This window comes from Wolffia australiana, chromosome 3 (assembly GCF_029677425.1).
Source record: "Wolffia australiana isolate 7733 chromosome 3, ASM2967742v1".
Taxonomy (NCBI): Eukaryota; Viridiplantae; Streptophyta; class Magnoliopsida; order Alismatales; family Araceae; genus Wolffia; species Wolffia australiana.
Window position 1 is genome coordinate 2,785,813 of NC_135837.1, and position 25,197 is coordinate 2,811,009.

Genomic DNA, 25,197 nt, shown 5'->3' on the forward strand with positions numbered 1-25,197 from the left:
TGACGCCTGACTGCCTGAGGATTATATAATAACTTGAATATATATTAACAACCCTTCTATGTTGGATATCAAAATCTGACATCCAACTCCGATATCTGATATCGTCATCGTATCCGAGAGACGGAGGCGGATGATGACATCGAGACTGATACCGATATGGCCTATCGCTATTGTAGCAACCGATATCCGATATCCGGATATAGGTATAAATGGATACCAAAAATTGGATTTTCAGTATCAAGTACAGCATCCGTCCCGATACCGTAATCAGATGTCTGTATTATAATACCTTGCAAGGGGTTTTGGCAAGTGAAGAGAAATACCAAGTACAAATGCAATAAAGTACCACCGGCCGCCTCTAGAGAACAGTATTATAATTATAGCCTGATAGAAGCTCCAATATTGATTAGGGCAAACTCGGGGGCCGAAGCCATTGCAGAGAATTCCAGCTGAAGCTCGGCTCGAGCGGCCAATCCAGATCTCCGAGCTCGGAATTCCATCATCAATGGCGGGCAACTCGCCGAATCTGGAGTGCCGGATGTACGAGGCCAAGTACCCAGAAGTCGACATGGCCGTCATGGTGCAGGTCAAGAACATAGCCGACATGGGCGCCTACGTTTCTCTGCTCGAATACAACAATATCGAAGGCATGATCCTCTTCTCCGAGCTCTCTCGCCGCCGGATTCGAAGCGTTGGCAGTCTCATCAAAGTTGGGCGCCAGGAACCCGTCATGGTGCTGCGTGTTGATAAGGAAAAGGGGTATATTGATCTTAGCAAGAGGAGGGTTTCTGAGGAGGACATCAAGGCCTGCGAGGAACGGTACAACAAGAGCAAGCTTGTGCATTCGATCATGCGCCATGTGGGGGAGACCATGCTGATTGATCTTGAGGTTGCGCCTGGGACCGGCTGTTGTGAATTCGTTTGAAAATTTCGCTTTTTCTGTTGATTTCTAGCGATAATTCTCGGCGTCCCGCGAATTAGTTGGTTGTTTTTGTTGATTTGGTCTGTGCATTATATTTATGTGATTGAAAATTTTGACGATTCTCTGGGTTTTTTAGCGGTAAATCACGGGGAACCGTGAATTAGTCGATTGTCTTCGTTCTGTTTTTTGTGTAAAATTCTCCTCGATGTGTACATTTTATTGAATTGATTGTTGCCTTTTGCGCTTTTCTTGGATTTATTACTTTAAATCTCGGCAATCTGTGACTTCAATGTTTTTTTTTTGCACTTTTTTGCGTGCTATCCTCTTATTTGTTATGCGCAATTTTTTACCGAATTGATTGACAGTTTCACGTTTTCTAGGATTCTTGCCTTTAATCTTGCCCAAACCGTGGATTAATGACTTGTTTTTGTTCTGTTTTTCATGTAAGCTTATTAATTGATGTGTATTTTATCGAATTTAGTTAAATCTTTTGTTATTTTCTTTGTTTTCTAGCGTTAAATCTCGGCAGAACCTGTGAGCTAATCGCGTGTTTTTCTTCTATTGTCCGTCCAAGCTTCTCATTTTTTCTGCGTTTTGACAAAACCATTGAAAAATTTGGCCTTATTCTTGGATTTCTAGGTTTAATCCTTTTTTTGTGTAACCTTCTTCTTTGGTATGTATAATGTCCAATTAGTGCTGATAGTCTCTTTGTTCTTTCTTCATAGGATCTATATGTTCACGTTGGATGGCCTTTATACCGCAAATACGGTCATGCGTTTGAGGTATTTTCAGCATTCAACCTTCTATTGTGATTTCTTGACCATAAATACGTCATCTAATTTTATTCTTTTCCCTGCAGGCCTTCAAGTTAATTGTGAACGATCCCGACTCTATCCTGGATACTCTAACTAGAGAAGTCAAGGAAGTGGGCCCTAATGGACTAGAGGTTTGTAGGATTACTTTGAAAAACTCATTAATTTTATGTTAATTTTAATTAGTCCTAATCATGTGCCTTAATTGCAGGTGACTAAAGTGGTCCCTGCATTGACTGAGGAAGTCAAGGATGCTTTGGTGAAGAACATAAGGAGGAGGATGACTCCTCAGCCGCTGAAGATTCGCGCTGATATTGAAATGAAGTGCTTTCACTTTGATGGCGTTCTTCATATTAAGGTTTATTTTCTTAGTGTTTTTGCTGGATTTTCTCTTCAAGGAGCGAGTTTTTTACATTTTCCATGAGTTTTTAGGAAGCAATGAGGAAAGCTGAAGCAGCTGGAAATCACGATTGCCCTGTGAAAATTAAGCTAGTGGCCCCCCCATTATATGTTCTCACCACTCAAACGCTTGACAAGGTTTTCCTTTTTATACATCCTTGCCTGTGCGGCGTTCTATTTTCAGTTACTCTCTTTATTTTATTTTATAAATGTAACTTCTATTTACTTTTTAAAATTTTCTGAATGCGTGTTCTAGGAACAAGGAATCTCTGTCCTCACTAATGCAATCCAAACTTGCACTGAGGAAATCGACAAGTACAAGGGGAAGCTTACTGTGAAGGAGGCTCCCAGGGCTGTAAGTTCTACTCCCGTGTATTTTTTCCTGTAATTTGCCTCAAAAAATTAATCTTAAACTCCTCAAAGTGAAAGTCCTGAAAACATAGTTAATGACGACTGCTAAATTGGACCCCAGCAAATTCTTCGTCATTGTCATATTAACACTAAGGGTGATGCGTGTTCCTGATCTTATGTACAACATGCAACCCTGGTCCATATTTTGCGTTTACCTATACATTTTGCTACATGTCGCCCCATGTACATGCCATTGTCATCGTCATCTGTTTTTTATAACAATGACAATGACATTGATGAACTCGTCATTGTCGCCGTTAACATGCACAAAAGACAACGACAAAGGAAATTTGTCATCAACTGATTGATGGCAGTGACTATTCATCATCCTCCTCATCCACATCATCAACCCACCTGCAACACGGAGATGGTTGCTGAGCGCATCTTTTAAAACTTAAATGATTGCATCTATGAGATGTTCCTCTATGTTGTTTACGGAATCTGGTTCGTTTGGGGTTACACTTGATGGTTATGCAATTTTGACGGCAGTTTGACTTATCATATGATCTATCATTCTTCGACATTGATAAGATCTTTCCATTTATCAGCTCCTAGATCGGAATAGCATTCACAGAAATGTTCTAGCATAGAGTAGATCAAAGATTGAAGAGATTAGTTGATAACAGTCAAAAGATGGGCGCCAGAAAATCTATTTTTTTTGATAGAGGCTATTTTACCAATAGAATTATAGGTCTCTGACATATTCATATATAACGAATTTCCTAAAGGTAGTAATGAAATCATATTCCTTTTGTTATTTGCGTATGTTTATGGCTGTCTAATGAACAATAGGTGAGCGAGAGGGATGACAAGCTTCTTGCTGAGCACATGGCGAAGCTTATCGCGGCAAACGAAGAGGTGAGCGGTGACGAGGGCAGTGAGGATGAAGAAGACACAGGCATGGGGGAGATTGACTTGGACAAGGCGGTTGGCGGCATAACTGAATGAGCTGCCGGGGGTCAGTTTTGAGGTTAGATTTTTGTATAGTGCTGAGAAGAAGCCTGCGATTCGTATTATCAACCCATTTGTGTCTGCTGCCCTTGACTTCATTTTCGTCTTGGTTGGAGTTTCTTACTATTATCAATCAATTTTGCAGGATTCTTGCTTTTAAGTGTCAATATTTTTTTCTAATTTTTCTGGGTAAGTGGGTGAAATTTTTCGATGGAAGTGTTTTTCTTGCTGCACTTGATTCGTTCAAAGGCATGTCTACATTAAAATGATGAAAGTCATTGACAGGAGGAAGTGTAAAACATGTCGATTCTTGACATTTTAGGAAAGAAAATAGGCTACACGATTCACTGATGCCTGACTATAAGGGATGCTCTCTAAAGAAATGTAGATTAAGCCAGAATGACGACTAAAAACTTGAGAGAGATTAAAAATTACAGTCATGTCTTTGGCCCTTAATTGGCTCACTCTTGACCACCTTGTGTACTCGTCTACTTTGTTGAACTAAGGTCATTAACTGGTTGACCCTTTCTCTGACCTGCATTGGCCATTTTCTCTTCCTTCTTCATCTGAGACTTATATCCATAGTGCTTTCGAAATTGTGTAATGTAAAAAGAAGTGCTTTGAATCATTGCGATTTGACTAGGGTCTATTCTAACTGTTTGTTGTCGCAGGAGAAACTAAGGTAAAACTTTTAGAATGATTTCAAAATTGGACCTAGGACATAATTCTTACAAATTGGATCTCTTTAGAATGAAGATCCTTCCTCTCGTGGTAGCTTGCTCTAGTCTCCATACTAACTTTCGTTATTTGGTTAGCCATACACTTCACATTTTTCGCGCAATTTGCATGGCAGCATCATATGATGCAAGTTTTGGACAGGAATCTACAATGCAAGAGAACCCTTGCATCTGGTGATCGAGTATGTGATCCTATCTGTGCAGATTTCCCCACAGTACCAGTTAAGGTAAAATAGAAATAAGAATTGTTGGGAGAAATCTAAAAATTTCTTGGGGCACTAGCAGAAGCAAAAGAGATTAAAATGACCCGAAACCTAAGTAGCTAGTACAAAATCACCTACTCAATTTACATGCATAATTTTATAGCTGCTTAATCTGCCTGAAGTTGTGTGACCCAGAAATGAGTTAACAAATACACACCTCTCTTTGCTCCTGCTCCTTAATCATGCCTCAGAACCACACTTTTTTGGAGACACCTTATTGGCTGGAATTTCCCAAATGTCCACCATCTGCCCTTCTCTTTTTCGGGCCTTGACTTGTCACTTATTTTCAATCCTAGTGGTTAGTGGGGAATAAAGAAATGAATGTATGTCCTTTTGGAAAAAAATAATAGTATATCTACTTAGAAGAAAACCAGAGGAACCTAGGGTGATTTGACTTCAGATCAACAAACTCATGAGGACACTCCTTAGTGTCAGGATGATCTCTCAAGTACACTTCAATGCCGTTTGTCTTTTCTTTGGTGATTCCTCCCAATGAAATTTGCCATGTGGCACTTAGTTACTAACAGATGTAGGCTTGCAGTCTGGAAAACACTTTGGGGTGAACCCCCAACCTAACAAATATGGTCAATAGTTAAGCATTTATGTTGTAACACTTATCTTTAACCCAACAAGTGCTCTCTGAACCAGGCTAGATAGTCTTTATCCCTAGGCTTACCAACCATCCTGAACCTTTTATTCTTATTATCAACCTGAATTGACTGCATACCTTTCATCTTCAGATTCATTGACTTCATTTGCTTGTCATGCTGCTCCACGCTTCTACTCATAGAGTCACACCATACATGACTTTGGTTAATTCTGTGTTTCCTTATTTATCCGCTGGATAATGTTTCGACTTCTTATGTTAAGAAACTTAACCCACTGCTGAGTTATCTGACTTTCCAGAGAGGATTTGTGAAATTTCAGTTTGTGGATTGTTGTTGAGGGAAATGCACCGATGCTTGGCAAAAAGAAATACTACTTTCCCACTGCAAACATTCGTCACCCGAACTAAATGAAATGATTGTCTCTTCACCAGTGCCTCTTTTTTTTGGTACTAAGAGTCCTCTCACTACTAATCAGCAGACATCATCTATCTTGGTCTTTATGGTATTAACATCAATAAAAAAGACAACAAAAAGGCAACCAACTTTGGCTCTTGGCCCATACAACGTCCAAGGCGTCGAGAAGATTTGAGCATCAGGGAACATCTAGAGGATGACAAAAGTAGCTGTAAGTAGATTGAGAGGTCATTCCACTCCTTGTTCCCAAAGATAGATAATATGTTCTCATACAATGTGTGGATTCAACAAAAATGTCAATCTTCTTCAACAAAAAGCAAAAATGGAAATCCTCTTTGATGGAAGAAATAACGATATGGAAAACAATAAAGGAATCTCTTTAGTGGCATATTAAAAAAAGGGGATTTAGTGTTGCTTAGTGGCATGTTTGGTTTGAGTAAAAAGGCTTCGGGTTCAAATCCTTTCATCCCTACCAATTACTTATCCTGTGCGCAGTCTGGAGGGATCCATAGAGAGCAATCGTAAAAAACTGAAATTGCTTCTCGGAAATGATTGACACCAACTCATTATAATTTGACTTTCTTTCAGAACATCCTATTCCTATGGATCAGAAGCATCCAACATTCTGATAAATCAGAACTAAAAGTCTATTTAATGAGTGAGTCTTCCCATCCATATTTGCATCTATATCCTCTTTATTTTCTTCAAATAACCACAATAGTTGTATATACCGAGATGAAAGTCATTGATTCCACGTCTGTGAAAGTATGTTTACGTAATGGCTAATGGGTTAAAGCTCATCATTTCTAGACTTTACTGAATGCTTTTTGTTAATATTATTTTCTTATCAAGGTTCTTATTTATCAGGAAAATATACTTCATCTCCTTTTACCAACATCATAATGAAGATTACAAGTTAATAGCACAACTCTCACAACTATTCTTTTTTATCTTTATCGATTCTTGGTTAGTGATGTCTCCAACCACAAATTAATAAATAACCTCACTTACACTAATATAGAAATCAAAGTCATAGGTATTTGATATTCTATTTTTGGGTAGGTTCTTACTTGCTCATCATGAATATCTTCTGACAGATGGAGGAGAAAATATTTCATGATAAAGGTAACACTGTGTTAGTGGGAAGGTTCTGATTTATCATAAACTTCAACCATTTCATATCTAGTCCTAAATTATGGTAACTTCTTGCAGAACCTAAATCTGTTTGTGCTTTCATGGTCTCAAATTAAAAGGTTAACCATTGATTGGACTATTCTTGACTCTATTCCATCTCTGAGCCTTCAAATCTCTCTGCCCCTCTAAGCATATTTTTGGTTGATGCTTCCTTTCTACAAATAAAGACCCTTTTTCTTCTATTCCAGTATTTCTGCTATTATGTTATTTATTTCGTAACCTGGTTCTGCAAGAACTGCTATCTTTTTTAACTTTTTACTGTTCTTCATTTTCATTTCTTCTCTCCCGCTTCTCGCACCTGGACCTGCTCGTAAACTCGTGCCTAAGCTTCAGCTCATTTCATTCATTTGTATGTTCCTAAGAGCCTGCTCATAACACTCCTAATTTTCACACCTAAATTTATCCCTTTGTTCTCTTTTCATTTCAAGTTTTAGTCCAATAAATTTATAAATTACAATTCAAGTAAACAAAAATCTAACCATCAAATCCAGATCTTCTAATCCAGCCCAAAGCCTTGCACTTCAAAACCAAACAAACTAAACGAAAATCCAAAATATCTTTTTTTATTGAATATACAGCATTGGTTTGAATGCCCCCTCCATCAAAGACCTTTTGTCCCCAAGGTAGAATCCTGGAAACATCTGACAGATCAGTTAAACTGGCATATCATAATGCATCTATAATCGGTTGGCCTTTCCATCTGATTAGGATTTCTACAACTCTTGACTCTTCTCTTGCATTCAATACCTTTTTGGGTTGTCGCTGCCATTCCAACACATGATCAGCTTCTTTATTTTTAACTTTGTTGGACTAAGGTCATCCATTAATTGAAACTTTTTATGACCATGTTGACCTTTGACTACTTCCTCATCTTGCATTGATGACCCATTTTCCGACCGCTCTTATCTCCAATATATGGGGTCATATCACTTTATAAGTCTAATTTTATCCTGAATTGGTCTGAAATTAGAGAACATGGTTTTATTTAAGTTCAGTATCTCTTAATCTTTTTGTCAACACTTGATTCAGCATGATCATGGAGTCAAAAGGTCCCTTCACCAGTGAAATGTAGGAAGGGAGACTTTATTATGAATTTCTTGTCTTTCATAGGTTATATGTTATCACTGGATTTTATAGGCACTGTTTTCTTCCTCCTACTTACTGTCTTCTTTCCCATTTGAACGCCCTCTTCTGCTAAGATGGCCACATAATTTTTACTTTGCACTGTTATAAGTTTCTGAAAGTGTACACTTATGAACATGAGTATTTGAGACAACTTAAAGAATTTCTGATTTCTCATTGAGCGTATGAGACTTTAAGATGATTTTTGTACTGGTTGCATTGACTTAGTTTGCAAGTATTTTCAGTTTTTGTGTGTAGTGATCTCATAAGATAAAGAGTCTGAATTATGTATAAAAGGTACACTTCATCACATCATCACCTGATTAGACTATCATTAAGTTATGAATGTGTTTGTGTGGTCTATAGAAAATTTTCATGGAAACAAGAGAAAGATAATGGCACGACTCTTCTATACTAGTTACAATTAATTTATATTCTACATATGAAGAGTAGTTCTCCAACTCTCTGTTCCTATAACTTAATGTCTAACTAAAGACATACATCTAAACCCACGACCATGACAATTTGGCGACACAACAAGGACATCAGAGAATAATGAGCCATATAAGAATTCTTTGCGCCACGAAAAATGTAATGTAGTTTGATCTTATTCTTTGTGCAATTGATCTTATTTTTTTCAAGGCTTGTGTTATCTATTGACGTATCTTTAAAATTAGTTATATATATGTTATTTATTTTGTCTAGAGAAGATTCAGTCTTATCTCTCTTTGCATTTTATTATCCGATTATCTTCAAATACTTTAGAAAGATAGGGCGTTTCATACTCTCATGAATATCCAAGGATTTGTATACCATGTAATCAGACATTATAGAGAAAAATATTCTGTCCAATTCAGATTCAGTTCATTAGAATCCCTTCAAATATTGCTACAATATAATATCGCAAGTGAATATCAACATCCATATTTTAGGATATATGGTGTGTCACAACAGATAAACAAGACAATAAATTCACAGAACATTCTCAACCACTATAACAATGATTTTTAAACTTTGATTCTATGTAATTTGACTTAGACAGATGTTTGAGTCTCCACTTGAATTCCAAAAAAAACATCAATTTAATGGAGATCTACAATTCAAATTTCCAAATAATAGCCTAAATTCGAAATATAATTCAAAATACTAAGGTCGCATCACTCTCATCAAAATATAATTCAAAACACTAAGGTCACATCACTCTCAAGAAAATATAATTCAAAATACTTTCACGATTCAGTTTCCCATGGTAGCCTAAATTAAGTACTTTGGTTACTCATAATAACATATTACATGAAGAAAAATGCCAGATTCAAAATATCTATTAGATCACATTACATCAAAGAGTGATTGTGAATTTCACATTTTCTACTGAGGAATTTAATTTATTTTTTGAGTTATGTTTTTGTAGATTATTACCCACATTCATAATCTCTTTTCAAAACTATTGATTTTAAAAGCACTGAATGGATACTGATTTTAAAATTAAAGCCAAAAAAGGTGGTGGAATTAATTGATTCTATTAAAGAATCATTTTTGAAAAGACTACCCACAAATATTTTTTATGAAATATGAAAATTCCAGAAGCATAGAAACATGAAGTGCTACCTAAGGCTGCTAAGGTATACCTAAGATAGGGGAGAGGTTTAATTGGACTTTAAGATTTCATTTTTTCTTATATAGAGAACTATGTGAGATACATTCGTTATATCTAGGGAATGATATAGATGATAGGATGGATTCAGTTATATTTTTAGACAGTTTAGGCAAGTCCTTAAAGCTATTTGGGGTATCAAGCTTGATGTAAGATGAGTTCTGATCAAGTTTTTGTGAAGGCCCCCCCAAGAAAATACATTTTGAAATAAAACGCTGCAAGGATACCAAGATAAAAAAAAAATCATTGAAGCTTTGTCATCCTCTACCCCAAAGCCTTCCATCAAGTGATGGCACTTGGCCTGCTTCGACTTGGCCCCTGAAGGCTTCTCTTGTTAAGCCTTCGAATCCAACTTGAATCTATTAAAGTATGAACATTGAATTAATCCAAAAACTCATTTGGATATGTGTATAACGTCATCTGGACATATATTCAAGGATGTTCAATGATAAGTAATCACCCAATATAGTTTACAGTACAATTTTTTGAACATTTAAATATGTATCACAAGATGATTCAATAAAATCTAATGTTACGTGTCCTGATTTTCCTCTGCCCTTCTTGTTATATTTATCTCTATTATATTTTGATGCATATTCAATTCTCATAATCAAAGTCACCACTGGTTAAGACGTTTGGATTTCAAAATTCCACATCTAAAATCTTACCAGTGCATCTAGATGTTTCCTCCGTATCATAGTTTAACTTTTAAAATAGTGCACTAAAAATTATGAAATGGTATTTCCTACATAGAATTTCATGGTTACTTGGCTAAGTATGTGAAAGATTTTTATCTGTTCATAGGCATGGATAAGAGATAATATTAAGCATGCTCCATGCCTAAAAAACTGGTGACTACAACAATTGAGGGCACTGCGGAACTTGTCAAGTCAACACCACAGTTATGCTGATCTTATAAAAATATTGACCAGTTTTTTATAAAAATAGCGACAAGTTCAACCATTTATAAAAATAGTGACAAGTTAAAATGAAACTCTATATGATATTGATAAGATCCCAGCTTGTCGCGAACGAGATCGATGGTTGTAATTCAAACGTTCCAATTAAAATGGGTAGTTCCACAATCTTCCAATATCATTCACTGAGGACAGAGAGGCAGTAGAGAGGGAGAGAGAAGGAAGATATTCTTGTGATAGAGGAGAGGAGAATCAGGAAGGATCAAGGAGAGGCGACGATGGAACATCGGAGACGGTTGTGGCTGGTAGGGGGGACAATGTTGGTCTGTGAGGACAGAGAAATGGAGAGATGATCACAACCAAGTGGAGGGGAGAGTCAGCGAGGGAGAGGGAAGGCAAGACTCATAGCGCTAACTGATTTCCTCCCCCCCTTTCCAGCAGGGCCTGGCTTAAGTAGGAGCTGGAGTGGGCGGGGCCGGAGTGGTCATAGTGGGCTGCTGTTGAGCCCTACGAGCATAAACCCGCTGAAAAATCATATCAATACTCCCCCCTAGTTGAACCAGCTTGTCCTCAAGTTGGAAGGCGGTGAAATGTTTGCGGAGGGTGCTAGCGAGTTCCTAGGGAGCTTCGGACGCAAGTAGCCCATGCCAATGAGTGAGTACTTGGCAACCCACTGGAGAGGGCTGGAAGGAAGTGATCTTCACAGGCACCACTTTCCAGATATGGTCTTATGTGAGCACCGAAGGTAGTGGCTGCAGGGAGACGACAGTAGGCGCGGCGCGCTTGAGTTGTGAGACATGGAATACCAAATGAATGTGGGTGCCGGGGGGGAGAGCAAGCTTGTAGGCTATGGGACCCCACCATTGAGTGAGAGGGTAGGGCCTGAAGTAACGAGGACCAAGCTTCGCAAAGGGCCTTGAGGCAAGCGATTGTTGGCGAAATGGATGAAGCTTGAAGTAGACCAAGTCGCTGACGGCATAGTCCACGGCCCGGCGATGCTCATCGGCGTGGGTCTTCATAATGGCCTTCGAGCGGTCCAAGTGTTGGTGGAGTAAGGCGAGATGGGTGTCGCAGTCACGCAACAGCTGGCAAGGGACGGGGCAGCACCATAGCGGAGGAGAGTGGGCGGGCACGCCCATACGCGGCTTCGAAGGGATTCATCTTGATGGTTGAATGGAAAGACGTGTTACAGCTGAGCTCGGCCTAGTGTAACCACTGACTCCAGTGCTTGGGTTGGTCGCCTGCAAAACAACAAAGGCAAGTTTCCAAACTGCGATTGAGCACCTCACTCTATCCATCCGTTTTGGGGTGGTACACCGAGCTGTGCTGGAGTATGGTGCCCTGGAGGGAGTGTAACTCCCACCAGAAACACTCATGAAGACGGAACCATTATCAGAGATGATGGAGCTAGGTGTGCCATGCAGCTTGATGATGTTGGCAATGAAGAGCGCGGCGATGTCCTTGGCTGTGAAAGGATGTCACAGGTCGACGAAGAGTGTATTTGCTAAGGCAATCCACCACGATGAGAATGGTGTTCACTCATTGCGATTTGGGAAGCCCTTCGATGAAGTCCATGGAAATGTCCTCCCTAACCCGAGTGGTTGTAGGAAGGGATGGAGTAAACCTGAGGGGGAGAGTGTGAATGCTTTGTTATTCTGGCAGATGTGACATTTGTTGACGAAGGCTTTGATGTCATGCATCATACCCGTCCAAAAAAAATTGTGCGGCAATGTGCTTGTAGGTCTTGAGAAATCCACCATGTCCCCCAAGTGCTTGGGTATGGAAATTTTCAAGGATGATGTGGATGAATGGCGAATATTTGGATAATACCAACATGTCATCATAGAGTAAGGTGCCGTTAGTGAGAGCAAAGTATAGAGGAGGAGACTGGCCTGCTTCAATGGCGCGGATGATGGTTGATAGTTTGGGGTCCTTAGATACTGCCTGACGGATGGCCGACACATCGTCCTAGTGGGACCAAAAAGTTTCATTGAGGATGAGGGGCTCGTGTGGAGGAAGGCACAAGAGAGCGTATGCTGGGACATTCGTGCACCCAACCTTATAGTGGGTGGTAAAGCGATACTCGAGGATCTTGGAGAGCCATTTGTTGTAATCACCCTGGACCTCACGTTGCTATAAAGGTGTGTGTGGCTCTGTTGTTATGTGGGGATGATGAAAGATTGGAAAAACAAATAGTGGCACCACTTGCAGACAACAAGGATGATGCCCATCAGTTTGCGCTCATACGTCGAGCGAGCACGAATGGAGGGCGGAAAAGTCTAGCTGAAATATGTGATCAGGCAACGATGCTGCATGAGCACGGCCCCCACATCCACACCTGAAGCATCGATCTCCAGTCAAATTCTTGAGAAAATTCAAGGAGGTTGAGAACATGTGTTGTGGCGAGAGCGTACTTGAGGCGATCGAATGCAGCTTGACATTCAATAGACCCCTCGACATCCCTTTTTTGAGGAGACGGATGAGGGGATAGATGATCGAAGCATAGCCAGCTACGAAGCGCCGGTAGTAGCCTGCCACGCTGAGAAACCCCCAGAGTTTTCGCAGAGTGAGGGGTGCCGGCCATTATTGGACAGCTCGCACCTTGTCCGCATCTGTGGCGACCACCGCAGATGAAACCTAGTGGCCCAAGTACTCCAATTGGATTGGAGGAAGAAGCACTTCTTGGCGTTCTCTTGGAGGGAATGGTCCGCTTAGAGTTGTAGAAGTTGAGTGAGGTGTTCAAGGTGCTTGTCCCCGGTGTGGGTGTAAATCAAAATATTGTCAAAGAAAACTAGCACAAACCTCCGGAGCAAGGGCTGGAAGATGAGGTTCATCAGGGCTTGGAAGATCGCTGGTGCACTAGACAGGCCAAATGGCATGATGACTTAGTCTTAGTGCCTCAGGTGTGTGTCGTCTTTTCAATTTTGAGATCATGCATCCGGATTGGCAGTAGCCCAACTTGAGCTCAAGTTTGGATAAGTAAGCCAAACCATGCAATTCTTCAAATAGCTCATCGACCACAAGGATTAGAAACTGGTTGGGAATTGTAATCTTGTTTAGGACCCGATCGTCGACGTAGAACTGCCATGCATTATCCTTCTTGCAGACCAGGAGAGTGGGGCTCGAGTAAGGGCTGCGCAATAGGCAGATAGGCCGGCCTCCAGTTGCTCCCATACGAGCCACTCCAACTCATTCTTCTGGCAATGAGGATAACGATACATGCAAGAGTTGACAACCCCGTACCTAGAAGGAGAACAATCTGGTGGTCGATAGCGCATTGAGGTGGGAGCTCTTCTAGTGAGGCAAAGACCTGAGGAAACTGCCGTGCCACGAAGGCATGCGCTTCCACGGACGCCTGGGAAGACGTCGGGGTTATCGGCGAGGTGTACATGACACTTAAAGTGCCAGGAGCATGGTCGTGGTGGAGCCTGCAGTGCTTGTGCGACTAATGTTGGGGTTGCTCGCCAAGGTGTGCCACACCCCATCCACTTGAAATTTCAAGAGGAAAAGGTCCCAGTGCGCTTGCATCCATCCAAGGGTGCCCAACAGTGGGTACCCAAGAAGACGTCCGAACTGAGGTCGGGGACCGACATCAACGTAACCACCGTCGTGTACCCTTGGAGACCCACCGGGACGCCCACAAATCTGTTCTGTACCTGTGGTGACCGTGCTGTTACCATAACAGATTTGGTATGGTGGGGCGCAGGTGAAAGTGAGACGCAACTTGCGAGCAAGGCGGTAGCATATGAAGTTTACCGTAGCACCCGTATCAATGAACACACATATTGCCCTGCCATAGATGTCTCCCTAGATCTGGAGGCTATGGGGGAGAAGCAAGACCTACGTGTTAGGCCCCTAACTAGGTGACATTCCCTGCCCAGAGGCCTGCGTGCTTATTGGGAGGGCATGTTCGCGTTTTAGACTCACGACATTAAAGGACTAAGTCATTATGGGTAGCAATGCCCAAAACCTGATCTTTCAGGACATTGCTTCTGTATGTGGTGATACACTACAGACGGTACGCGTGCCCGTCCATGCCCAAGGCAGGACAGATCAGGTGAGATCCGCGCGTGCTGGGCGTGCAGGCCGATCGGCGTGAGAGCGCGCGCGCCAGCACCAAGCGCCCCGCCGGGCGCCAACGCTACGCACGAGCGCCAAGCACCGCCCGAGAGCAGGAAGCACTGCGCGCAGGCGCGAGATGCGCAAGCCAGGCGACGTGCCGCAGATGCAGCGCACGAAGTTGTGCGGGGTGCCGTGTAGTAGCCGCGCGGGCATCGTGCGCATTGCGTCTGCGGGGCGCGGGGTAGGGAGACATTTCGCCATGAGACTAAGGCATGTGGCGCACTGAGAGCGCAGAGGCAGCACAGAGGGCGCGTAGCGCTCTTGCGGGTAGTGCTGGGCACGCAACGCCCAACTTGGGGCATTGCGAATGCGGTGGCGTTGCGCAGACTGCGCGCAAAGGTGTCGATGCGGGCGCCGTTGGCGTGTGTGGTCGTCAAGGCAGAAGTGGCGTGTGTGATCGCCACGCCTGTGGGCGCGCGGCGCCCAGCCTGGGGCACTTGTGTAGCGACAAAGCGGGCACGCGCACGCGGAGCAGCGGCTTAGAGCTGGAGAGGAGATACTACCCCGGCGTAAGGCGCCGTGTATCACCCCTCGTCTTCCTCCATGTAATTGTTCTAGCTACGATGTAACCTTTCATGATATTAATAAATGACCCTATTCCCTGATGGGGCTGCGTCCCCACCATCTCCTCTTACCCCTTCTATGCGATCTTAAGCAATTGCAAAGACTTCCACTGCAAGAGATCAAGGCTGCTCAGCGTTTTGCTCCGAGCACTAAGGCCGGCACACGTCAGATTCGAGCAAGAGACCCAGCTCGGGATTTGACCGTATAACACCCTACCATAGATGTCTCCATAGATCTGGAGGCTATGGGTAGATGCCAGACCTAGGGAGGCGAAAGACTCCACCTACATTGCATTGAGCTGGGCATCAACCACTTGGTCTTCCGCCTCCCGTTCGGAAATACCATCCTTGGTCGGGTCTGTGACCGGGTCTTCTGGATGGTAGGTGATGATGTGAATGCAGAGGTCTTTTTGGTAATGATGCCCGGTCGTGAACCGGTTGTTGCATTGAAAATAGAGTCCCCACGCTCGGTGGCGAAGGAATTCCTCCTCCGTAAGGTTCAAGCGATGTGCCGAGGAGGCCTATCCCGCCCCCCATTCAAAATATGTGATGGAGGCAAATTGCAGTGTTAATTTTAATTTGTCGTTGGAACTAATTTTCCTACAATCAAATAAATTTAATAAAGTATAGAAACTTACTAAAGTGTATAGTATGAGGAAGGTCGTCTCCATAGGGACTGGCCTTTAGCTTGAGGCCCGGCTCTTGGTCCGCTCCATAGCTGGCCCAATAGGATCCCCTTTTTATTTATCTTTTCTTTCTTTTTTTATTTAATTTCATCTATTTTTTTCTTCAGATTCAATACAGGCTTTACCCCTGCACTTTCATAAACATACTAAATAGCACATTAGAAAATTAAACCACTCTGACATGTATATTTAACTAGGAAATATTTCAATTGTATAACATGTATAAAAAATGACGTTAAAATGCAATTTCTATCATTTCCTCTATTTAGTGCATGAAGTGTAATATTTCATAAATTAGGTAAAATACACATGAAATGATCCCAAAATTCCCTTAAAATATGTATAATTACATCGCATATTTTGGGTCTATCGCCCCCATTCAAACCCCTAGGCATGACGGCTGGTAATCGAGGAGGCGCACCCGCCGAAGTCTAGGAAGGCCTCGCCGCTCAGCAAGTCCCTAGGGTCTCGCAGCTTGGCGAGGCTCACCTCAGCTTTGAACGCACAAGCAATCAGCTCGTCAATAGTGCCAAGTCGGAGGCAATTTACCTCAGCTCGGAGAGCGAGACAGATGCTGTGTGGAGAACATGCATGGCCATGTCACTAGTGAGGGTTGACATGTATCCCACAAGCTCCATGAAAGAAGCCACCAGCTCATCCACTGTTCTGGTTTGTTGGAGTCGAACAAGATGACAATACGCTACGTGAGGGTTGGGGCTGCAGCGGCGGTTGAGCTGCCACTTGAAATCAAGCCAATCTTGAAAACTCGTGCGATTGTCGATGAAGCAGAACCATGCCAATGCCTTCCCATCCAAATACGACAATACTATGTGCAGGCATTCCACGTCGTCTGCGGGTACGGAGCAGAAGTACTGCTCCAAACTCCACAACCAGCCGTCTGGGTCCCCTCCAAGAAGATGGGGGGTTCCACCATTCAGAGTCGAGTGTGACCCCTGTCAGGATGGCCATCAAGAAAGCTCGGATGATCTTTCTGGGCAGTCGCGGTGGACATCACCATGAAGTGTCTGCCTCCACATTGAACTCTCCCCCATCATCCTCCCCCATGAGCCCACTAGCTTGATCGTGCCACGGAAGCATGGGCAGAAGTCGGCAAGGCGTGTCAGCCAAGGGGCGGTCTTCTCTTTTGGCGCGAGGAAACCAGTGGGCATTGTCGTTGGCCCGTGGATCCCTGCGCTGACTCGTACAAAGGGGGTACCAATGGTTCCCCAAGGGGCAAGCCTGGCGGGACCGCCCCCCCCCCCACCCCCGGTGGTAGAAGGGGGCCCTTGTCCTTGGCCCACGAAGGTTGCCCAGGGTCCTAGATCCCTTTCCACCCGGCGACGGCCCGTTAGGGTTTGCTGGGGTAGGGAGACCAGGTTGTCCGTGCGGGGCAAGGGAGGCGGTGGCAGAGGATGGGAGCGACGCCTACGGACCTCCCAACGTGAGCGTGGCTCCCTATCTGGTGGTGGCACATCCTAGCGGCGCCAGAGTCCTCTCACCATGACCGAGGGCCCCAATCCGGTGTTGTAACGTTGGCCGTAGTTGGGCAGAAAGGGGGTGGAAGTAGCAGTTCGTCCCCCTCACCGTCGTCGTTGGAGGTGTCGCCCACAATCCGATCCTCTGTGGTGGGACAGGGGTGTGAAGCGTTGCCGTGAACTGCAGTGGTGTAGGCGGCTGTCGCTTCACTAGAGGGGTCAACGGTGGCTGGGGATACCAATGCCTGTGCCAGATGCTGCTGGTGCGCCGTCATGAGCAGTTGCATCTGCGCGGTGAGCAGCACCATGTGGTGTTTGAAGGCGTTGGCGATGGCCTTCGCCACTGTGTCCTCTCCACTAGATGAATATCCGTGCTCCAATTTAGGTTCCAATGATAAGATCCCAGCCTGTCACGATAGAGAGCATAGTTGTAACTCAAACATTCAAATGAAAATTGGTAGTTCCACAATCTTTCACTATTGTTCAATGAGGATGGAGATGGAATAGAGAGGGAGAGAGAAGGAAGATATTCCTGTGGTACAGGAGAGGAAAATCGGGAAGGATGAAGGAGAGGCAACGACAGAACGTCGAAGACAGTTGTGGTCGGCAGGGGGATGACATCGGTCTGCGAGCATAGAGAGAATGGAGAGATGATCACAACAAAGTGGAAGGGAGAGGCAAGGAGGGCGAGGGAAGGCAAGACTCACAATGGCAACTAATTTCCTGTCGTCTTTCCAGAATGGGCCTGGTTTAACTAGGGGCCGAAGTCGACCGGGCGGGTGGGATCGTAGTGGGCTATTGTTGGGCCCTTCGAGCATAAACCCGCTGATGAATCATATCAGATATCAAGTTAATACTCTACATACTTATAATTTGGATAAATATTTTTTTAAAAAATATGTGCATAGAAAATGAGGTAATGCATCTATAAACAACCTAAATAAATATTAAATACTTCAACGAATTTTAACGACACAGTACCAATTTCACAATCTATACTTTGAACTCTAACATTTGGGATTAGTCGCCACCTTCATTTCCATAGGCCTTCACAATTTCCAATCTATACTTAAAACCCAAATTCAAAATTCCAAGGCAGTCTCTGTCATGTCTCTTACTCCATCTTTATATCTATCTATGTTGCTATCTCTATCTTTATCTATACGTCTATCTCTATCTTTATCTATACTCTATCTCTATCTCTATCTCTATCTCTATCTCTATCTCTATCTCTATCTCTATCGCTATCTCTATCTCTTTCTCTTTCTCTATCTCTATTTATATATCTAATTATCTCTTTATTTATATTTCTATTTCTATCTCTATCTCTATCTCTATCTCTATCTCTGTCTCTATCTCTATATCTATATCTAATTCTCTCTCTATTTCTATCTCTATCTCTATCTCTATCTCTGTCTCTATTTCTATATCTAATTCTCTATTTGTATTTCTGCGTCTATTTCTATTTTTATCTTTAATACTCTCTCTATTTCTATTTCTACTTTTATTTCTATTTCTATATATAATTCTCTCTCTATTTCTATTTCTATTTCTATATCTAATTCTCTCTCTATTTCTATCTCTGTCTGTATCTCTATCTCTATCAATATCTCTATTTCTATCTCTATCTCTATATCTATCTCTATCTCTATATCTATATCTATCTCTATCTCTATATCTATCGCTATCTCTATATCTATCTCTATCTCTATCTCTATCGCTATCTCTATATCTATCTCTAACTCTATCTCTATCTCTATTTCAATCTCTATCTCTAATTCTCTCTATATTTCAATTTCTATCCGTATCTCTCTCAATCTCTATCTCTATCTATATATCTATTTCTATCTCTATCTCTAATTCTCTCTCTATTTCTACTTCTATCCCTATCTCTCTCTCTCTCTCTCTCAATCTCTATCTCTATCTCTATCTCTATCTCTATCTATTGCTATCATTATCTCTATCTCTATCTTTATCTATTGTTATCGCAATCTCTTTATCCATCTATATCTCATGCAATCTCAGCCGTCCATTCCAAGAACTTTAGCCTACGTGGGATCAGATAAACCCTCCAAGAGCCAATAGCTGAGGCTGAACGCCGTTAGTGCAGGGGAGAGCGAAGAGAGTGACGTCACCCGTTTCTTGCTACCACCTCTCACTCGCTCAGAACCCCAAAATCCTTAGCTTCCTGCAAGATAAGGGTATAAAGCCATCACCTTCTCTATCCTCTATCTTCTCTTTCGGCCCTCCTCCTAATCTTACCCATTCCGTTGTTCTACAGGCTTCTCGCTCTCTCTCCTCTCCTCTGCTCGGTGAGTTGTTAAACTGGGTTCTGCTTTTTCTCTTCTCTAAATCTCTGTTTCTCTGTTACCCACTTGTGGATTTGTTCTGTGGGTCTGGGAGATTCATCCTCCGGGTGTGTTGCTAGTCCTGAATTTGGGTTTTTTTGATGGGTGCAATTCTGTTCTTGTTGAATTTGTGCTGACCCATTTGGAAATGTTTAGCCAGTGTTTCGTAGAAATTTTAGATCTGGTTCGTGCTGGTAAAAACCCCGCACTGTTCTTCGGCGATGCTGAATGTTTTAAGGATTTTACTGTGTGTTATCTCCGTGAGTTTTAAGATTTAATTAGAAGGTTTCCTTGAATATCGGGGAAACCTCTTGTTGGCTCCTAAGTTTTTCTCCTGAATTTTCAGAAGTCTGGTGGGAAAAATGATTTTTTTGTTGATGCCAGTCGATCTTTAGAGAAGTGAATAATAGTTTTTTTCCGGCGAAGTAGGGATCGAATTCACAAATTAGAGCCCAATTCAAATTTTACGAAGGCGCCAGAACTTGAAAAAAACCGACTTGAGGGTTTACTAGCATAGAATATATGCTAGATATTCGACAGAAAATCTTTTTTTTGTTTTCATGCCCCCGTTCGATTTCTGTTTTCCACTTTTCGAGTGCTACTCATTGTCATCGTTTTTTTTCTACCCTGGTGATCTAACCCTTCTCTCTTCTCCATGCAGCTGGGAAGAACATGAGAATAGTGTAAACTGTCAAGAATACCATTCCAAATACCAGTCCAGTTCAAGATGGTGCCTGCAATTCCTTATTCATTGGGCAGCGTCGCCATCTTCGCCGTCTCCTCCTCCACTCCTAGCAAAGAAAGCCATCTTCCTCGATGCAGCACGCATGGCAGACCGCAGAGGTCGTTTCAGCAGCGAGTCATGCTCCCACAGTCGTTCACTTCTGCGCTGTTGCAGAAGAAGAAGAGATCTTGTGTTGGGCTAAGTGCCAGGACAAACGTCCAGGCCTTAGCCGCTGTGGGCACCGATGTTGCCACCAATGAGCCCAACCCGACAATTGCCGAGGAAGCCCAGGAACAAGCCAGCGATGTGTCCTCATCTTCGCCGAGAACTGCCAGTTCTAATCAGGGGAGGAGAACAAGGCCAACAAGGAAGAGTGATATGCCCCCAGTGAAGAACGAAGAGCTTCTGCCGGGGGCTGCTTTCACTGGCAAAGTGAGGTCTATTCAGCCATTTGGCGCCTTCGTCGACTTCGGTGCCTTCACCGACGGGCTGGTCCATGTGTCAAACTTGAGCGGCGGTTTCGTGAAGGACGTGGGAAGCTTCGTCTCAGTTGGGCAAGAAGTCAAGGTCAAGATCTTGGAGGCAAACATGGAAACTGGGAGAATCTCTTTGACAATGAAGGATGGAGAAGAGAAGAGCAGGCCAATTGCAAAGGAATTGGCTGACGCTAGTGAGACTTCAAGCAGGGACAACAAGCCGAGGAACCCTCGAAAAGGCGGCCCCAAGCCTCCTCAGAAGACCTCCAAGTTTGTCAAAGGGCAGGTTTTGGAGGGGACAGTGAAAAATTTGACGAGGTCTGGGGCCTACATCTCTCTTCCAGAGGGAGAGGAAGGGTTTCTCCCCTCGTCAGAGGAAGCAGATGGGTTCAGCATTCTGGGAACCTCATCTCTGCAGGCAGGTCAAGAGGTTAGCGTCCGGGTCCTTCGCGTTGCCAGGGGGCAGGTCACTCTGACAATGAAGAAGGAAGAAGACCTTGAGGAGCTGAACAAGATGCTCAATCAGGGCATGGTTTACGCGGCGAGTAACCCCTTTGAGCTCGCTTTCCGGAAGAACAAGGACATTGCGTCATTTCTGGAAGAGAGAGACAGGCTGAAGCAAGCCCCCGAACCTGTCGCCGAGGCAGAAACAGTGTCTTCAATTGAAAGTGTTGCCGAAGAAGAATCCACTGCTCCCACCTCAAACGACGAGCAGTCTTCTGTTGAGGCAGCTGCAGAAGAAGAAGAAGAGAAGGAAGCTCAGCCTTTGACAGCCACTACGCCAGAAGGGCCTGTCTCAGAGGATGAGGGGAAAGTCGTTGCAGAAGAAGAATCCGTGGTTCCCATCTCTAAGGATGAAGAATCTTCTGTTGAGGCCGTGACAGAAGGAGAAGAAGAGAAGGAAGTGCAGTCTTCAATCGCCGCCACGGTAGAAGAACCAGTCTCAGAGGAACCCACTTCTTCTGAACCATCTGCCGCTTCCGTTGAAGAGACTCCATCAGGTAAATGAAAATCTCCAAGAGATCCAAACACAGTTGAGCATCATTTTCATGATCATCATCTTCTTCATCATGTAGTACTTCATGTGGTTTCTGATCATCAGCATGTTCTTCCATGTATTTATTGTCATTATGCAATATTTTTACTATTTCTCTGCTCATCACCTTATTCTTCCAGGGATTTATCATTGTCATCATCATCAGTACCATCACTATATTTTAATATTTCTCTCATCGTGATCTTGTTCTTTCTGGTATTTTATCATCATCATCATAATCATTGAGGCCGTGACAGAAGGAGAAGAAGAAAAGGAAGTGCAGCCTTCAACTGCCGCCACGGTAGAAGAACCAGTCTCAGAGGAACCCACTTCTTCTGAACCATCTGCCCCTTCTGTCGAAGACACTCCATCAGGTAAGTGAACATCTCCAAGATATCCAAACACAGTTGAGCATCATTTGCATGATCATCATCTTCTTCATCATGTAGTACTTCAAGTGGTTTATGTGATCATCACCTTGTTCTTCCAGGGATTTTATCTCTGCCATCATTATCACTGTAGCATTTTTTGGTAATTTTTGCCCTGTTATAGGGATTTTATCATCATCATCATCATCATCATCACACAATTTAGTGTATTTCTCTGATCATCACGGTGTTCTTTTGGCAGAACCTGCGGCAGCAGCAATCTCCCCCTCTCTGGTGAAGCAACTCCGGGAAGAGACTGGAGCAGGGATGATGGAGTGCAAGAAAGCTCTCGCAGAATCTGGTGGAGACCTGGTCGCCGCCCAGGAATTCCTCCGGAAGAAGGGGCTGGCCAGCGCCGACAAGAAAGCGAGTAGAGCCACTGCAGAGGGTAGAATTGCCTCCTACATCCATGACAGCCGCATTGGAGTCCTTGTCGAACTCAACTGCGAGACCGATTTTGTCTCACGTGGCAACATCTTCAAGGACCTTGTTGAAGACATTGCCATGCAGGTTGCGGCATGCCCCCAAGTTCAGGTCTTGTCTACGGAAGACGTTCCAGAGGAGATGATTGCTAAGGAGAGAGAGATAGAGATGCAGAAAGAGGACCTGCAGTCCAAGCCCGAGCAGTTTAGGGCCAAGATTGTGGATGGAAGGATGAGGAAGCGGCTGGAGGAGCTCGCCCTCCTCGAGCAGCCCTACATCAAGAATGATAAGCTTGTTATCAAGGACCTGATCAAGCAGACCATTGCCACCATCGGGGAGAACATCAAGGTCGCAAGGTTCGTCCGCTTCAACCTCGGCGAGGGCCTGGAGAAGAAGTCTCAGGATTTTGCAGCCGAAGTGGCAGCCCAGACAGCTGCCAAGCCCCCGCCAAGCAGCCCAGAAGCTACTGAAAACAAGTGAGAAAACTCCATCTATCTGTCTATTTATCTGCCTACCTATTTATGCACGTACATATCTATCCATTCCTCCATCAGTTTGTCCATCTTCCATCCTCCCCGCCCATGTCATTCAGTTTCTCCGTCCCTAGTTCATCCTTCAATCTATTAATCTATCTCTCTAGGAATCTATCTATCTTTCTACCTATCAATATATCTTTATATCTACTTATCATTTTTTTGTTCTATCTACCCATCTATTTATCTTTCCATTTACCTAGCTGTCTACCTATCAATCTGTCTTTGTACACTTATCTATCCATCCATCGTTATCTATGTATGTGTCTAAGTTTTTATATCAAACCCTCCATGGTAGGACGCTGACTTGCCTCTAACATGGTTGCTCTCAGGGTTGAAGCGCCCGCGCAAACTGAGCCAGCAGTCGAAGAAAAGTAAGAGATCTGCATCATTTCTTAGTCAATTCTTCCTTGGGATTGAATTCCAAAGTGGGTTTTGATCTTTGACCTCGTTGGCATTTTTTTTACAGTGCGGCCCCAGCGGTGGCAGTTTCGGCTGCACTGGTGAAGCAGTTGAGAGAGGAGACGGGGGCGGGGATGATGGACTGTAAGAAGGCGCTGAAAGAGACGGGCGGGGACCTGGCCCAGGCACAAGATTATCTGAGGAAGAAGGGGTTGGCCTCCGCTGACAAGAAGTCATCAAGGGTGGCGGCAGAGGGCAGAGTCGGCGCCTACGTGCACGATGCCAGAATCGGAGTTCTGATCGAAGTCAATTGCGAGACGGACTTCGTGGGCAGGAGCGAGAAGTTCAAGGAGCTGGTGGACGAGCTGGCCATGCAGGTGGCGGCATGCCCGCAGGTTAAGTATGTGTCTGTGGAGGAGATTCCGGCAGAGGTGGTGGCCAAAGAGAAGGAGATAGAGATGCAGAGAGAGGATCTGGCCAGCAAGCCTGAGAACATCAGAGAGAAGATTGTGGAGGGAAGGATAGCGAAGTGGCTGTCGGAGTTGGCGCTGCTGGAGCAGCCTTTCATCAAGGATGATAGTTTGCTGGTGAAGGACCTGGTGAAGCAGACGGTGGCTGCTCTGGGTGAGAATATCAGAGTCAGGAGGTTTGCACGGTTCACTCTTGGGCAGAGTTCTGGTTGAGTTGATGGGAGAGAGAGAAGTTTGGGAGAGAGATTTTTGAGAGAGAGAGAGAGAGAGAGAGAGAGAGAGAGAGAGAGAGAGAGAGAGTGGAAGAGGGGGCAAACGTTTGGTTTAGAGTTTTTCATTTTTTTCTCTCTGTTTTTAACCTTTTTATCTGGAAGCCTGTTTGCAGCTTTTGTAGTTTCTCTGGTGGACTCTGCTACTGATTGTTTCTATTGTAGCTAATGTTCATAAGAATCTGGATCTGATTCAGAGGGCATCTCATATCAGGAGTAAGTGTTTATCTTGAGTGAGGGAGAGAGGTCTGCCCAGTTCACTTGGGCAGAGCTCTGGTCAAGGGACAGGGGGAGGAGGGATTTTTTGGAGAAATATTGACGGAAAGAGAGAGAAAACAGATGATTTAGTGTATTTTTCTCCTTATTTTGCTCTTTATTCTGGAAGCCTGCTTGTAGTGTTCATAGTTTCTCTGGTGACTTCCATGTTGAAAGTGGATCCTCAAATAGTCTATTCCTACACAACATAATGGAGACTACACTGCCTTATTTTATTATTATTTTAGTTGATAATTCTTATCCTCACTGTCTTAACTCTTATTACATATTTATCCCACTTGTTGTGGGAGATATGGAAGGATAGAAAATTTAGTGTACTGTGGAATGACACAATGGCCAGCTATTGTAGTAAATAAAAGATGGATGCAAGATGTGACATGCTCCATTCCACTAAAGAATCCCTCTCAAGCAGAAATCCAGAAACACTCAACAGATATCAGTGGATCTAATAGCATATTCAACTATCCACATAATTAGAATTATAGATACTGATTAAGCATGTCTCTAAATGAAATTGAGTTCAATGTTACAAAGTAAAGATATAAAGATACTATTTGCTGTT

The 25,197-nt window shown here is 43.5% G+C and overlaps 2 protein-coding genes across 3 annotated transcripts; both read left to right on the forward strand.

Annotated features, from left to right (window-relative positions):
* The first annotated feature begins 383 nt into the window (after window positions 1-383).
* On the forward strand, window positions 384-3,655 carry LOC144700617 (eukaryotic translation initiation factor 2 subunit alpha homolog). Its single transcript, XM_078572063.1, has 7 exons — window positions 384-889; window positions 1,648-1,704; window positions 1,782-1,868; window positions 1,946-2,092; window positions 2,167-2,271; window positions 2,390-2,488; window positions 3,337-3,655. The coding sequence occupies exons 1-7, from the start codon at window positions 506-508 to the stop codon at window positions 3,490-3,492; spliced, it is 1,035 nt and encodes a 344-aa protein (XP_078428189.1). The 5' UTR covers window positions 384-505; the 3' UTR covers window positions 3,493-3,655.
* A 15,748-nt stretch (window positions 3,656-19,403) lies between these two features.
* Window positions 19,404-24,567, forward strand: EMB2726 (elongation factor Ts family protein). 2 transcript variants are annotated; one of them, XM_078572064.1, is made up of 6 exons: window positions 19,404-19,562; window positions 20,260-21,799; window positions 22,092-22,208; window positions 22,465-23,161; window positions 23,551-23,592; window positions 23,688-24,567. In XM_078572064.1, the coding sequence occupies exons 2-6, from the start codon at window positions 20,326-20,328 to the stop codon at window positions 24,301-24,303; spliced, it is 2,946 nt and encodes a 981-aa protein (XP_078428190.1). In that variant the 5' UTR covers window positions 19,404-19,562; window positions 20,260-20,325; the 3' UTR covers window positions 24,304-24,567. The 2 variants fall into 2 exon arrangements, with proteins under 2 accessions (XP_078428190.1, XP_078428191.1); XM_078572065.1 differs by lacking the exon at window positions 22,092-22,208.
* The last annotated feature ends 630 nt before the right edge of the window (window positions 24,568-25,197 follow it).

Bases quoted from the DNA above. Each gene is read 5' to 3' on its own strand.
- LOC144700617 (XM_078572063.1), top strand. From the start codon at position 506: ATGGCGGGCAACTCGCCGAATCTGGAGTGCCGGATGTACGAGGCCAAG. The intron at 1,869-1,945 runs GTTTGTAGGATT...CCTTAATTGCAG, and splicing joins TGGGCCCTAATGGACTAGAG to GTGACTAAAGTGGTCCCTGC. The intron at 2,489-3,336 runs GTAAGTTCTACT...AATGAACAATAG, and splicing joins TGAAGGAGGCTCCCAGGGCT to GTGAGCGAGAGGGATGACAA.
- EMB2726 (XM_078572064.1), top strand. From the start codon at position 20,326: ATGGTGCCTGCAATTCCTTATTCATTGGGCAGCGTCGCCATCTTCGCC. The intron at 22,209-22,464 runs GTAAGTGAACAT...TTCTTTTGGCAG, and splicing joins TGTCGAAGACACTCCATCAG to AACCTGCGGCAGCAGCAATC. The intron at 23,593-23,687 runs GTAAGAGATCTG...TTTTTTTTACAG, and splicing joins GAGCCAGCAGTCGAAGAAAA to TGCGGCCCCAGCGGTGGCAG.